The sequence below is a fragment of the Narcine bancroftii genome, chromosome 2, assembly GCF_036971445.1.
Source record: "Narcine bancroftii isolate sNarBan1 chromosome 2, sNarBan1.hap1, whole genome shotgun sequence".
Classification (NCBI taxonomy): domain Eukaryota; kingdom Metazoa; phylum Chordata; class Chondrichthyes; order Torpediniformes; family Narcinidae; genus Narcine; species Narcine bancroftii.
The window spans coordinates 154,682,175-154,695,610 of record NC_091470.1 but is presented as its reverse complement, the minus strand read 5'-3'; the positions used below and the strand labels follow the sequence as shown (position 1 = coordinate 154,695,610).

The 13,436-nt window shown below is 38.9% G+C and overlaps 1 protein-coding gene across 2 annotated transcripts in view; it reads left to right on the top strand.

The window, feature by feature from the left end:
• The window catches only part of LOC138754422 (matrix remodeling-associated protein 8-like), a 50,215-nt gene that overhangs the window by 27,000 nt on the left and 9,779 nt on the right, over positions 1-13,436 (top strand). For both annotated transcript variants that reach the window (XM_069918671.1, XM_069918672.1), the window contains exons 6-7: positions 7,102-7,260; positions 7,547-7,577. In XM_069918671.1, coding sequence (XP_069774772.1) covers positions 7,102-7,260; positions 7,547-7,577 — 190 coding nt within the window. The remainder of the gene's footprint in view (positions 1-7,101; positions 7,261-7,546; positions 7,578-13,436) is intronic.

Below are 13,436 nucleotides of genomic sequence, written 5' to 3'. Positions count from 1 at the left end.
TCAACATTTAATTGGTACCAGCCCAGCAGGCAAGAATATTGTGTCAACCAGCCACCCAAAGCTTGTTGTTTTTTTTCAGTTTGCCTTTTTTCTCTTGTTCTCCCTTTACTCTTCCACTACTGAACCTTTTGGTATTTGTCCTTAGCTCTTTTACAAGAGTATGCTTCTGAGAATTTCCAGAAAGAACGACATCCTGTTTGATTTAAAGCATATGGGAACCATGTGTTACAGGCTGCTTTTCAGAACCTCAGTATTCTTTGTCTTTTTGGCAAAACATCAATCAGGAAAATTTGTTTCAACAAAGAAAAGAAAGTTTTGTGAACTTTGATTTACAAAAGAAGAGCATGTTGTGTGAAATAAAAAGCTCAATATTTTAATGTTAAATCCAAATGAAGAACTCACAAGGTTGGTCACCCAGTATCTACAACCCCCGGACATGGTGGTCAATTCACCAATTCACCTAAATCACAAATAGGCATTGACCCTTCATTCCAGTGACATGCACAAGAGTTAGTCAAGAATTGCTTTGAGATCATGAAGTTATTATTTATTTAACTGGAGTAAAAGATTGTGGTTACCAATGTTGCTGACCTGAAATGCTCACTTTTTTATATTCAGCACAGATAGGATGCTGTGGCAATTGTAGTTTTGAAATGTTATACATAAAGAATTGTTATACTTTACAGTTTGACTGCAGCACTGTCATATGCCCTATTAAGCTAAAATAATAGGGTGTGGTTTCTGAGCATTTTTGTACTAGGCCACCTTGAAATTCAAAGTGGTTGGACTCAGGATAAGGAGTCAGCTACTTAGGACTAATAGGAGGAAAAATATCTTTAATCAAAGGGTGGCCCAACTTTGGAACTTTCTACTTCTGAAGCCATGCTAAGTCATTGAGGGGTATATTCAAGATTGAAATTGTGGAAGGTATTGAAGGAAATGGGGAATGGTTAGCAAAGTGAACTTGAGGTACCAATTCAGTCATGTCTAATTTTTGAATGCTAGAACAGGTTATGTTTCACCCCTGTTTTGATTCCCTATGTACAAAAGATGCATTTGAATTAACATACAGATGACAATGGCAACTCAGTAGACAGAGTTCGTGCCTATGATTTAAAAGTTTGTGGGCCCCATTCTCTCTCCAGAATCTGGAACACAGCAATCCAGGCTGATACTCCAGTGCAATATTGGTACTGTACACACCTACATGTAGATTTGTGCTCTGTTAACCAGATGCTCAAAAATTGCTCTTGTCGTCTTTTACTTTGTCACTACAGGTTTTATGATTTCCTGTCTCCTCCCTTTACTCTTCTACCAATAACAATAGCATTTTAGTGGGTGTATTAGAGAGATGGAAGTACCTGATTTCCGTTCAGATCCTAATCTACGACCTCATCAACTCTCAAAAAGACTGCATAACATGAATTTGAACAACCTCATGATGTTATCACAGTGCTCTGGCTCAAAATAAATATTTTGATTGTGTATCTCAGTTGTTTGAAGGCCTTTGCTGCATGGACTTTAACATTGGCTAGAAAGTACTTTGGGACTAGAATTATAGAAAGAGTATGACATGCAGGCCATTTATCCCATTGTAAGTAAGCCAATAGTAAAAAGCTCCCCAACTGAATCCCACATCTCAGCAGTCAGTCCGTAGTCAATGGGAATGAGGCTTCAACTATTCTTTAATGCGGTGAATTTCAGAGGAATAATTTTTTTCTCATCTTCTCTCCAATCCTCACACAAATAATTTTAAATCATAAGGAGGCACCACATGAAACTATCATGTTCCTGATTATATTGATTTGTGAAGATAACTGATTTGAAATAGCACTGAGATACAAATCAGCCATAATGCAAAGAAATGGGGGTACAAATCATGTGTGAACCAGTGGCTCTGGTGGCCAGTTTTCAAAAGATCTTTATTACCTTTTTATTACATAAAAGAAAAAAGTCCCCCAAATAACAGTGAGATAATAATCAAAATATATTTTCTTTGAAGCAGGTCTATCGACCTGTTGCTTGGTTAAAAAAAAACAGGCAGCCCCTTTCAAGGGGCACAACTAGCCACAGCCAACTGGAGTGTCACGATATTAGTTCAACCAAAAAAGTTATCACAAGGCTTGGTGTCTTTTTGTTCAGCTACAATAAGTTGAGAGTTTATTGAAAAAGTAAAATATTTTGCTCCATTTCTGAAGTGAGCCTCAGGAGTGATTCATGCAAACCTTTAAAAAATAGTTCTTTTTAATGTGATTGTGATCTTTAAAAGACATTGGGACAGATACTGCAAATGGATAGATGGGTGCAAGAAGGATATGGGCCAAAAGGAGGGACATGAGATTAGATCAGAATGCAAATTTGATAGGCTTGGCAAGTTGGGAAGAAGGGCCTATTCCATACAGCATGGCTCAATGACCCCATAGCATTGTGTCCGATCCACAAGTCATTGTGCCGTTGTTTTGTTCAGTAGTCATTAATGCTTGTTATCTCTAAATAATGAGTATTTCGCGTGTTTGATTCTCCTCATGAAACACTGTCAGAAAAATTGCTTGGTTGTTCTGACCAGTCAGTGCCCAGGAGGATGGTATGATCCAATTGATGAAATGGCTGTTGACAAATGATTACGTTATGGATTCATACACTAATTATGAAATAACATCTATAATATCAAAATTATCGCTGCATAAATACAGTAAAACCCCGGTATCAGGAATTCAAGCAACCAGCAAAATAAATTCAAGGAAAATAAATTTTAAAAATTAAAATAAATAAGAATAAAATAATAGGTTAAAAATGCGCAAGTTTAAAATTGGAAAATTAATTGTTCATTGAAGTAACACAGAAACCTTGGGTGATGGGAGCTAATATTCGGCCAGCGGAGGGCCTTGGTTGAGCTTTGCTCATAGCAGCTGTTTGAATAAAGTTGTGTGAAACAACAATGGTGTCACACAGGATGAAGAACTGTTTGACCACGCTGACCGTTGGGGTGAATCTCTTAAAATGTCTCCTTATCCCTGCTTATTAAGATTAGCTCCAGGTCAGAGGTTTTATCTGTAAATTTGGGGGTGGGAGAGGGGATGTTAATTATTTATAATGCTATTGTTCGTCTTTCGAGCAGTAGAGGGGAAAGAACCTGGAGATCCAGCGACAGTTATATGTTTTCAAAGAAAAATAAAGTAAAAAGCTTTAAGGTTTATATATTTATGCAAGTGAATTTTGTTCAGTGTAAGTACAGTGAAGTACTTTTGTATTTTGTCTTTTAAAATGTTTATTGTTAATGCAGGTATATTAGTTAGGCATTGTAGGAGTAAGTCTCAATTAACTGGCAAATACACTTATCTGGTATCTACCAATCCCCAAAAGTGCCAGATTCCAGGGGCTTTACTGTATTCCCCAGAGTACAATGCTTCAACGTGGCAAGACTTTATTGTGCAGGGGTGAGGCAGCGACTGTGCCCGAAAGCTCTTTGAGTTGCAGTGCTAATCATATCATCTTAGCTCTCATGCTTGGCAGTCGCCATGCATAGTTTGGTGTCTGAATTAAAAGTAAGACAGACTTAACTCATTTTCCTTCCCACGTAAGTCACATTTCCCAGTCTGCTGCACCTGGGAATGCTCCGAGTAAACACCAGACTGCTCTATGTTGGACTAACTATATTCCACAGAGATTTACTCTGGTAATATGAACTGATGGGAGAGGGCCCAGGTACAGACTTACTATTTTTCTTGGATATCAACAATTCTAGGAGAAGAATATCAAAGAATTGTCATCATTTTGTTTCTGAATTTAACCTTCCATTGTACCAATGGGTCACGTTACATAAATTAAATCATTTAACAACTGCACAAACTACTTAGTGCAGGGGTGGCCAAACTATGGCCTCCGTGACAACTGCAGCCCATTGTCCATTTTTAAGTGGCTCAGGATGAATTTTAAAAATAAAATGAATATGGCCCATTAGAACAGAGTCTCTAATAATAAATTTCACTCTTTGTACATTGCACTTCTTCATTTCAACACCAGATGTGGCTGCCATTTTGAACAACTAGACTGACCATTAAAACATTACTCATCGATGAAAATGTTGACATCAATTAAAAAGAAGTTTTATCTCAGTTGCTTAAACTTGGTGGGACCAAAAAGATGGCAGAAGTGCTTTATTTTTGTTGTACCTTATTTTTAAGTAATAACAGTAGAAATCCCCATGTGTAATCCTCAAGATCAGATTAGGAATCTCAAACTCTTGTACATAGTAGACTGAGATATGTGAAATCCACACCAACAACATTTTATTTGCAAGTATCCCAGATTTATATATATGTATACTTGTTAGAGAGTGAAATTGTGGATCAATCTTGCTGACTATAAACTATTATCAACATCATCTTCTTCTAACCTGCTTCTAATTAAACTCATCTCCCTGAATCATTATTTTTATTTTCACCTTCATTCATACTGCTCTCTGATGCGCTGATCATTTCTAACAATTTCTATTTTTTTTTCAAATTTAGACAAGCACAAGGTAACAGCCATTACTTGGAAATCAGATATAGATTTAGGAATGCAAAGATGACATATGATCATGTAATGATCTTGTATTCCATTTGAAAAAATAACAGTTTATGTAATAAATTTCATTTCATTTTGAAACTATGGAGTCCATATTTACATAAGTTGGTTTGAAGATTTAGAACTCTCAATAATTCATCCCAATAGTGATTTTCAACTCCACAGTTGTTGATTTGAAGTTGTCTATGTATTTTTGACAATCTCCTTTTCTTTCTTTGTCATTAGGGGTTAGGGGCAGTAGGGGAAGGGGGAGGAAAGTGGGGAGGGAGGAATTAGGGATATATATACCGCATGTATTTTATTAATATTATTCATTATTATTTATTAATAATTGTATTTGTGGTTTAAAAATTGTAAATAAAATATCTAAAAAAGCACAAGGAAACAGGCACTTCTGCCCTATGAATTAATGCTGCCTAAAAACACCCAATTAACCTACAACCAACCCCCTCCCATATGTATTGAAGGGTGAGAGGAATCCAGATCACTGGGAGGAAACCCACACAGACACATGAAGAATGAACAGACTCCTTACAGACAGCATCGGACTCGAACTACTGTAATAGCGTTGCGCTGGTCACTCATCTGAGTGCTACTGGTACCATGTAAACCAGTACTACCTGTTGCATGGTCAGGTGGTCAGCAACTAAACTGGCTCCCACTAGGCTTGCATGATGCAGGGGGTGCCCAGACATCCTGCAGGATGAAAAACAAAACCTGTCAAAGGGCGGATGAACCCCCTTGTAGGGTAAATACCCTCTCCACCCTCTTGTAGGGTCAACAGCCATCTAGCTGAGAAGTGCAGAAAGGGCATCCCTTGCATTGAAGCTTGGTCTGCAATAGAACTTCCCCAACTGTCTTGGACCTCACCATGGTGCTAGATCCAAGAGGGGATGTCAAGAGGGTGGGTCTGGACCTGTGGAACCCCAACTCACCTAAATCCATTCACGTTCCCATGGTTCCTTTCTGAGGAGTGGGCTATCAAGCCCCACAAACTGAAGGAAAGGATTCATCATCATCCAATGTGATGGATAGCCAGAAGAGAAGTACTGACCACTAGGCTAACCGTGCCACCAACTATGCTAACCACGCCATCCACTGATGTCAGATTTGGTTCCGTAATACAACTCCAACCTCTGAGACACAGGGTTCTGGATTGTAGCCATAGCACAGTTACTTTAGCACATGATCGAAGGAAACACTTAAGTATTCTGCTGTGAAAATCCTATGCTTGCAGATGAGCTGTCTTTCATATGATTTATTAATTTTATATAGGCATAAAATATCCCATAATCATCAAGGATCCACAGCACCCATGACACACTCTGTTCTCGCTGCTGCCATCAAGAAAGATGTATAGGTGCCACAAGACTTTACCACCAGGTTCAGGAACAGTGGCTACCCCTCCACTATCAGACCCCTAAACAACAGACTCAACCAGAGACTCATTTAAGGAGTCTTACTTTGCACATTATTTATTACTGAATAGTCAGTTTGTTTATATTTCTTTCCTTGTTTACATTTCTTTCTTTTGTATATATATCTTATTCTTGAGTGCAGGTTATACTACCAATAAGTAGAAATCTGCCTGGCCCACAAAAAAAAGCATCTCTGGGTTGTATGTATCTGACTATAAATGCGAACTTGATTTGAATGTGAAACCAGCAACGTAAATGCAAGTTCTTTAATTTAGAATAAACAGGGTTTGATTGATTTTCATTTATAAGACACCCATAAAGACATAGTTTGAAAATCTGTCAATTTTCTTGCTTTGCTCTAATTGTGTTGGCATTTTACATTATACCCATTTATATTGCATTGAGAATGTGGCTTTAAAATGTGAAAATTGTGCACAGACTAATTGGTCAGTAGCATTTGATATGTGGTTTGTAATGAAACACAACGATGTGACTGGGCATTTCAGTTTATGGTGAGTAAGGGAGTAATATTGTGAATGGAAATGGGTGACTTTGAAAATGCAAGTATTATTTATCTTTACAAATATGATCCGAATTTATAAAAATCAAAAGTTATCAGATTTGTTTAAAGTTTCTTTTTAATTAACAAAACTACCCATTTTACCAAATAATCCACGTCTCATCTAAACCAAAACAAAAATGTGAAGCCCTATATGTTAGCTCCTACGTTTTAGAGTTGAGGTTCAGAATTCCCCCAAAAAAGATATAGCAGGTGTGATGATATACTGCGGTACATCAATCGGCCATCAGGGGCCCTAGAGACACGGCTCCTGGCCTAATGACATCCAACCACCAGGTGGGCCCAAAGGGCCAATGGTATAAAGCTGAGGTCCCAACTGTGTGCTCTTTCTCTCTCCTCCGGGACCACTGTACGCACAGTTAGCAGCCAACTAGATATTTATGTGAGGGGAATAAAGCTGTGTTGCCCCAAACAGTATTGTGCCTGTGTTTTCCTTTGGCACAGGCTGCATTGAAAGTGTCTATGTTCCTGCATTGGATGTGTGACTATACTGTATTTTAAAAGTCTGCTTATTTATTTTGTATTTGTTTCTAGCATCTACGGTGGTTGAAATTCCAAATTTAATCAGTGTTTTTATTTCGGAATATTCATCACATTTTCTTCATCAACTTGGATACATCTTAGCAACACTGCTGCTGCTCGTCATTTTTATAACTATCATTGCTCTAATTACTCGCCGACAGAAAAAGAGAGGTAATATCTGTAGTTGTCATATTTTTTCTTGTTAATTCATTAATATTTTCCTACTTTTCTACTTTAAGATCATATCTTAAATGTTTAGGCTAGCTAGATCTTTTGCGTGTGGCTCTGCGAGAGAGTTCCTCTCTCTTCGTGTGTGGGAGCTCTTAGTATGTGAAAGTGAGAGTGTGAAAGTGTGAATGTGTACCAAGATATAGAGACTACATTCTATAGATTCCTGTTCTGCACATGCCTGCTCTATGAATAATTTGGGCTCTCAACTGTACTTTCCATTTTTCAGGTCTTCAATACAATGTGAAAATGTCTCAACCGTAAGTAGTGAATCGTTATTTGCCTTTCTTACACTGCACAAATTATTTGGAAGGGTTGTGATTAAATGTGCAATTATCAGGTCACTTTAGTAGGAAATTAAGAGAAAATGATGTCAGCTCAAAACCAGTCGATAAGCTACTGCTGTGTACAGTACAGATCTCAGGCATGGAACTTATTGTTGCTGGAGGAACTCAGCATGATGTTATTACTGATGTTCCCTTGAAGAAGGCCCTTGAAGAAGGGTTCAGGCCCGAAATGTCAGTAATAAATCTTTACCTCCTACAGGCACTGTGAGACCTGCTGAGTTCCTCCAGCATTTCTGTGTTTTTATTACAATCACAGCGTCTGCAGACTTCCGTGTTTAAATCATGGAACTTATTGTTCACTCCACTTCCTTTGGTGTGGCCTTTGGTGAGCAAAATCTAAATTGTAATTATCCCCTTCTATATTAACATAATCCTTGATTTAATATTTCTTCCTAAGATTCTGGATAATTAACAAGGAGACTTCATAAAACCAAAGAAGAACATAGTGTAACTGTGGTGCGCTGTTAGCCAGAATCAGACACACACAAGGTAAAGACTGTACAACAGGCTTTAATCCACAAAGACTTCTACAGAGCCAGGCTGGCTTTGGCTGCAGCAACTCTGAGTGAGGCCTCAGGAGGCCTCAGGCTTATATCCCGGAGGGTGATTGATACCCGATTGGGTGGAGCTTGATCCATTCAGGCCGACTGATTGACAGCTGGCCAGGTGTTGTCCTGTCCCCTTACACTCCTGCAGTAGGCCAGTGGTATACCACCACAGTAACATACAGTATCCATCCGTCACTTGCTCTGAGACAACAAATTAGATCAACTGAGAGCAGCTGGCATATGCTGCATTTCCTAAAGAGATGCATTCCCAATATTACCTGAGCCACATTTCAAGTCATGCAGCATGGACTTGAATTCTTGGACTATGTTTCAGGGCCTGCACTCTGTAACATATAGAAACTGTGATCGAACTTTTTTGCAATGTATATGTTGCAAGCAGAGCCTGCATGTTTTTTTCCCCATTTCTAGTTTTCCCTAAAAAGAGTTATTTTGTAGGAAATGCACTACATTAACTGGGACGATGTCACAATGTGATCAGTGTGCCCACTCCTCCTTCTTCTTATTTTTGAAGTCCCAAGGAAGTATCTTTTGTTTACCAATTCTTGGTTTTTCTCTTCCTTCTCCTTTCAAGATTCCTGCTTTACTCTTAGTGTCTTGTACCCCTGGTTCAGGTTACCCTTTCCCTTCAAATAAATTTGAAGAATTTTGTAGAGACGCCTTTAGTGGAGTCTTTCCTGTGGTGAGAGGTGCCTGTTGCAAGAAGTCCATCTCTCAACAAGCGTATGGGTTAACATGCATGATTTTTTTTTCCTGACCTAAGGTCTTCACCTTCTAATATCATTGTCTTCAGTTGACTGAAGGCTGTGCTGGCCTTTTGAAGGCCAGGGTAAATTTCTTCATCAATGAAATTCACCCTGGTCTTTGCCAGTAAGAGAAGTGATTCACATTTTCCAGAGTCTTGTTGGATGACGCTGTGGTGCTGGTAGAGGACCTTTGAATTAAGGATGTTAAACATAAGGAACGTCCTCTTGTAGACCAGTGAATGAGTTGACAAGAGCTTGGAGTTCAACCTCTGAGCTTGCAAAATGACTGTAGCTCAATTACTAAGGTTGTTCAAATCAGTTATCCAATGTAATCACTGCAGGCGGAAAGGTTTCCTATTAGTTCTGAAGATTAGATCCACTTGTAAGGGAAGATTATCCGCAATAGAGAATGGATCAGTCAGCAGTTATGCAGAATTATCGTTGGCATAGAAACTAGTCTGGAACCTTCCAGAGTGATTGTATGATCTGGTCGCAGCAGATCTTACATTCATTATCTATTGTGTTCCATTGGGATTCAGATCTTAAAAGTGCTGCTCCTCATCTGGATAAGACCTTCCTTTTTTCTTAAAAAACTGCTCCAAACCCCTCTCCCCCCACCCCCCCCAACCCCCAGGTCTTATACATGTGACATTTTAGGGACACCAAAATACAAATGTAGTGGAAGTTTTTTTCCCACAAGATGGTGACAGGAAAGCGCTCAAGCTACACTATTACATACAAACTAAAAGTCGTAACGTATGCTAAGAAGCACAGCAATAGAGTGCCAGCTAAAGATTTTGGAGCAAAAATGTACGTGCATGGAGAAAGCAAGAAAAATGGTCAGAGGCTGCTAAAAAGGGTAAACATAACCTTCATTGTTCAGCCCCTCATTGGCCACACTTAAGGAGGAGTTTAAAAAAACCTGAAAGGGTATCAGGGAAATGTGTTTCTACCAAGATGATAATTCATGAGGCCAGGAGATTAGGAGAAGAACATCAAGGTTTTGCAAGAACAGAAGGTTGGTGTTACCGGTTCATGAAACAGCATGATTTATCACTGCATACTGTGATAAATTATGTTTATATTTTATATTGTATATAGATATGTTTTACAGGAGATAAATTGTGGCAGGTTTTTTAAGGGTAGGTTATACACAAACACTTCACAACACAGATCTCATTTAAAATGCCAGAGCTCTGCTCAAGCCTGACAGTTCAGGCTCCCAGAGCCTTTGTAAAGACAATGGAAACTGCTTTGCTGAAGGACTTCATAAGTAGGTGTTAATTGGAAAGCTTGTTTGAAACCCCATTTTGAAGACGGGTTGTGAGTTCTTAGTTCAGCCTGTTCAAAGTCATTGTGGTCCAGACAAGAGGAGATAGCTGGCTGTATAAAGTTTCACTTGAGATAAGAAAAATAGAAAAGGAACTCTGTGGTGACCGAAAGAAAGAGGTTATATAACTTTTCTGAACTTATACACACATTACATACATGTGCACTTAGAATTAGAAGGGGGTTAAGTTAAGTTAATAGTAATAAGTTAGAGTTTGATCCTATTTTCATGTTTAAAGATAATTAAAAACAACTTTTGTTTAAGTAACCATTTGCCTTGGTGAATTTCTATTGATGCTGGGGGTTTTGGGGTCCTTTGGGCCCATCACCTTACAAAAACATCCATTGCTTAGAAAATGCCAGTGGATTATGAAGACAATATAATTTCATAAATTTGTAATAAATGCATGAAAAATAGCTTGTTTTGAACTGAGACAAATAGGGAACATGGATAAAGTTCCAATAACATTCTATGTACCATCTAACAAAACTGTGATTGTTAAAGGAACTAAAATTGTCGTAGTAAAAACCACTGGTCATGAAAAGACACACTATACAGTCGTTCTGGCCTGTTGTGCTAATGGCACAAAACTTCCCCCATTTGTAATATTTAAAAGAAACACGCACCCCAAAGAAAAAAAATACCATATGGTGTGTTTGTTCATGTTCGCCCAAAAGGCTGGATGGACGAAGCTGGAATCAATTTATGGTTGCAGAAAATATGGTGAAGGCGACCCAGTGGACTCTTCAAAAAACCTTCGCTTCTAGTCTGAGATCAGTTCAGAACTGAAGCCGTTGAGAAAAAGGCGCAGAAATTGAATACCCAGATGGCTGTTATTCCTGGCGGTCTGACGAGCTATTTGCAGTCTTTAGATGTGTGTATTTAAAAATACACATGTGGGAGCACGGGAACAAATGGATGGGAGAAAATGACTGTGAACTAACAATGGCAGGAAGAGTGAAACATCCCACCATTGCACAGGTGTGTGTGTGGGTGATGACATCTTGGGACAATGTAAGAGCTGGAATTATTGTTAAAGCTTTTAAGAAGTGTGGAATTAGTAATGCCCCTGATGGCACTGAAGATGGTGCATTATTTGAAGACAGTGATACCAGTAGCAGTGATGATGGACTTTTGAGCCCTAACAGTGATGGTGCAGATGAATGCTCAGGCTTTGAAGATTATTAAAGTGATGTTTCCCAAACCATTTATTGTTTCTTTGCTTATGATCTTTACTTGTTTCCATTTTCTCTTATAAAAGGTTTTCTCTTGTTAATTACAGCAGCATTATTATTAAAACAATTTTTAACCATTGCCCTAGTTCTGTCCAAGTTTTAGTGTAAATACACTATAACAAATTATTCCTAAAATTTCCCATTAAAATGGGGGTCTTATACGCCAGTGGGTCCTATATTCCATCAAATACGGTAAACACCTGCTCCCACTATTGATTCTCGGACATCGTCACCCTGGCCATTCCTGGGTGAGTTCATTATGGACGTCCGCCATGTTGATGACCCCATGGGTGAGGGAGCAGTGCTTCAGCAGGATGACAGTGATCACAGGGAAGCACGGTGCTGTCACAGTACACCTGAAAAACCAAATTGGAAACAGACCCGAGGTTTCCCATTAAAATGTATAACATTAGTAATTTTAATTAAGATACATTTTTAAATGAGTGAATATCCTTCTGTTGATATTTTCAAGCATTAATAATACTGCCTGATTGTTGTGAATAAGGAAACAGGTTTGGTAGGTCTCAAAGGCAAGGACTCTGAACACAGTTTTGATGTAGGGAAGGATTTTATTTACAGAAGGAAAGTGTGGGAAAATGACAACTGATACAGAGTATACACACACACACAAACACAATGAACTGGTACATACAATGATCAGGGAAAAATCACTAAGATGCCCCACCACCCTTTGTCTCAGTGCAGGAATGGCTCTATGCTACAAGGGACACTAATTAAATGCTCCCAACCCTTTTAACGGTGCACATCTTACCAACAGTTTCCCCTGCACCCTTCCACATTTCCAGGCCTGGAGTGAAGCAGGGTGGTCCCAAGCTGGCAAAAAGAGAGAACAAAGAGCACATGGCATCTTTATAGTGCTGGAGGGACAAGCCCACATCATTTACTGGGGGGCCAATAGCTCAGTGGCAGGAGGGTTAATCGAATTACAACAGCCAATGGCCCAAGGCCAAGTACAGGCAGGCTGGAGAGTGGAGTCCAGGTAATTTATATGGAACCAACAGCAAGATGTGTACTAATGGGTGGGGCAGAACCAAACCTTGATTGGCTGCTGGTGTGTCCTCTGACTAGATAGGGGGCAGTGCTGTCACATGACAGCCACAACCCTTCCTAATACACTGATACTTTGAGTTCCTCAGATACCTAAGGAACTCAAAGTATCAGGCAGTAGTAGAAGGACATAGTTAAGGTTATGAGCTGGAATCAGGACAAGGGAGAAGAAATCTTCTTCAGAGTTGGTGTGCCTTGAAGAGAGTTCCCAGTGGAATAGTAAACTGGACACACACAAAAGACAATAAAAACTGGTATCTGCAGTTATGCACAATCTATTGCAGGAATTCAGTGATTTGAACAGCATTAGTGGGAGAAAGCAATTCTGAAGGGCCCCATTCTCAGAGTTCCTCCAGTAGATTGTGTGTTGCTTCAGGTACCAGCATCTGCAGTCTCTTGCGTGTCTCGAGAATTCAGTGATGTTTGCCATTGTAATATGCACCAGACATTATTATCATTCATTACCATTTTCATTCTTTGGTTAATTATTTAAGAAGAATTATAGCATAAACAACATGGAAGGAATTAAGATTAATTGAGATCCATGCTCCTTCACCAAACAGAGTTCAGAACATTATCGCATTATTCTGCTTAGTATTTTGCCATTATCACTGAGGTCATTGGAAAATATTTCTTTCAAAGATCCTTGATGAACTCATTATATTGTTTGTTTCATCTGAAGATGATGGGCTCAGAAGTGATGCCAATTGGCCCTTTACAACCCAAAATGTTTTGCTCATTAAATCAATCGACCGATTGGTGTGGCTAAATGACAAAACAGTTGGCTGTTAAAGATAGAGCTGACATTAATTCATAATTACTTGAAA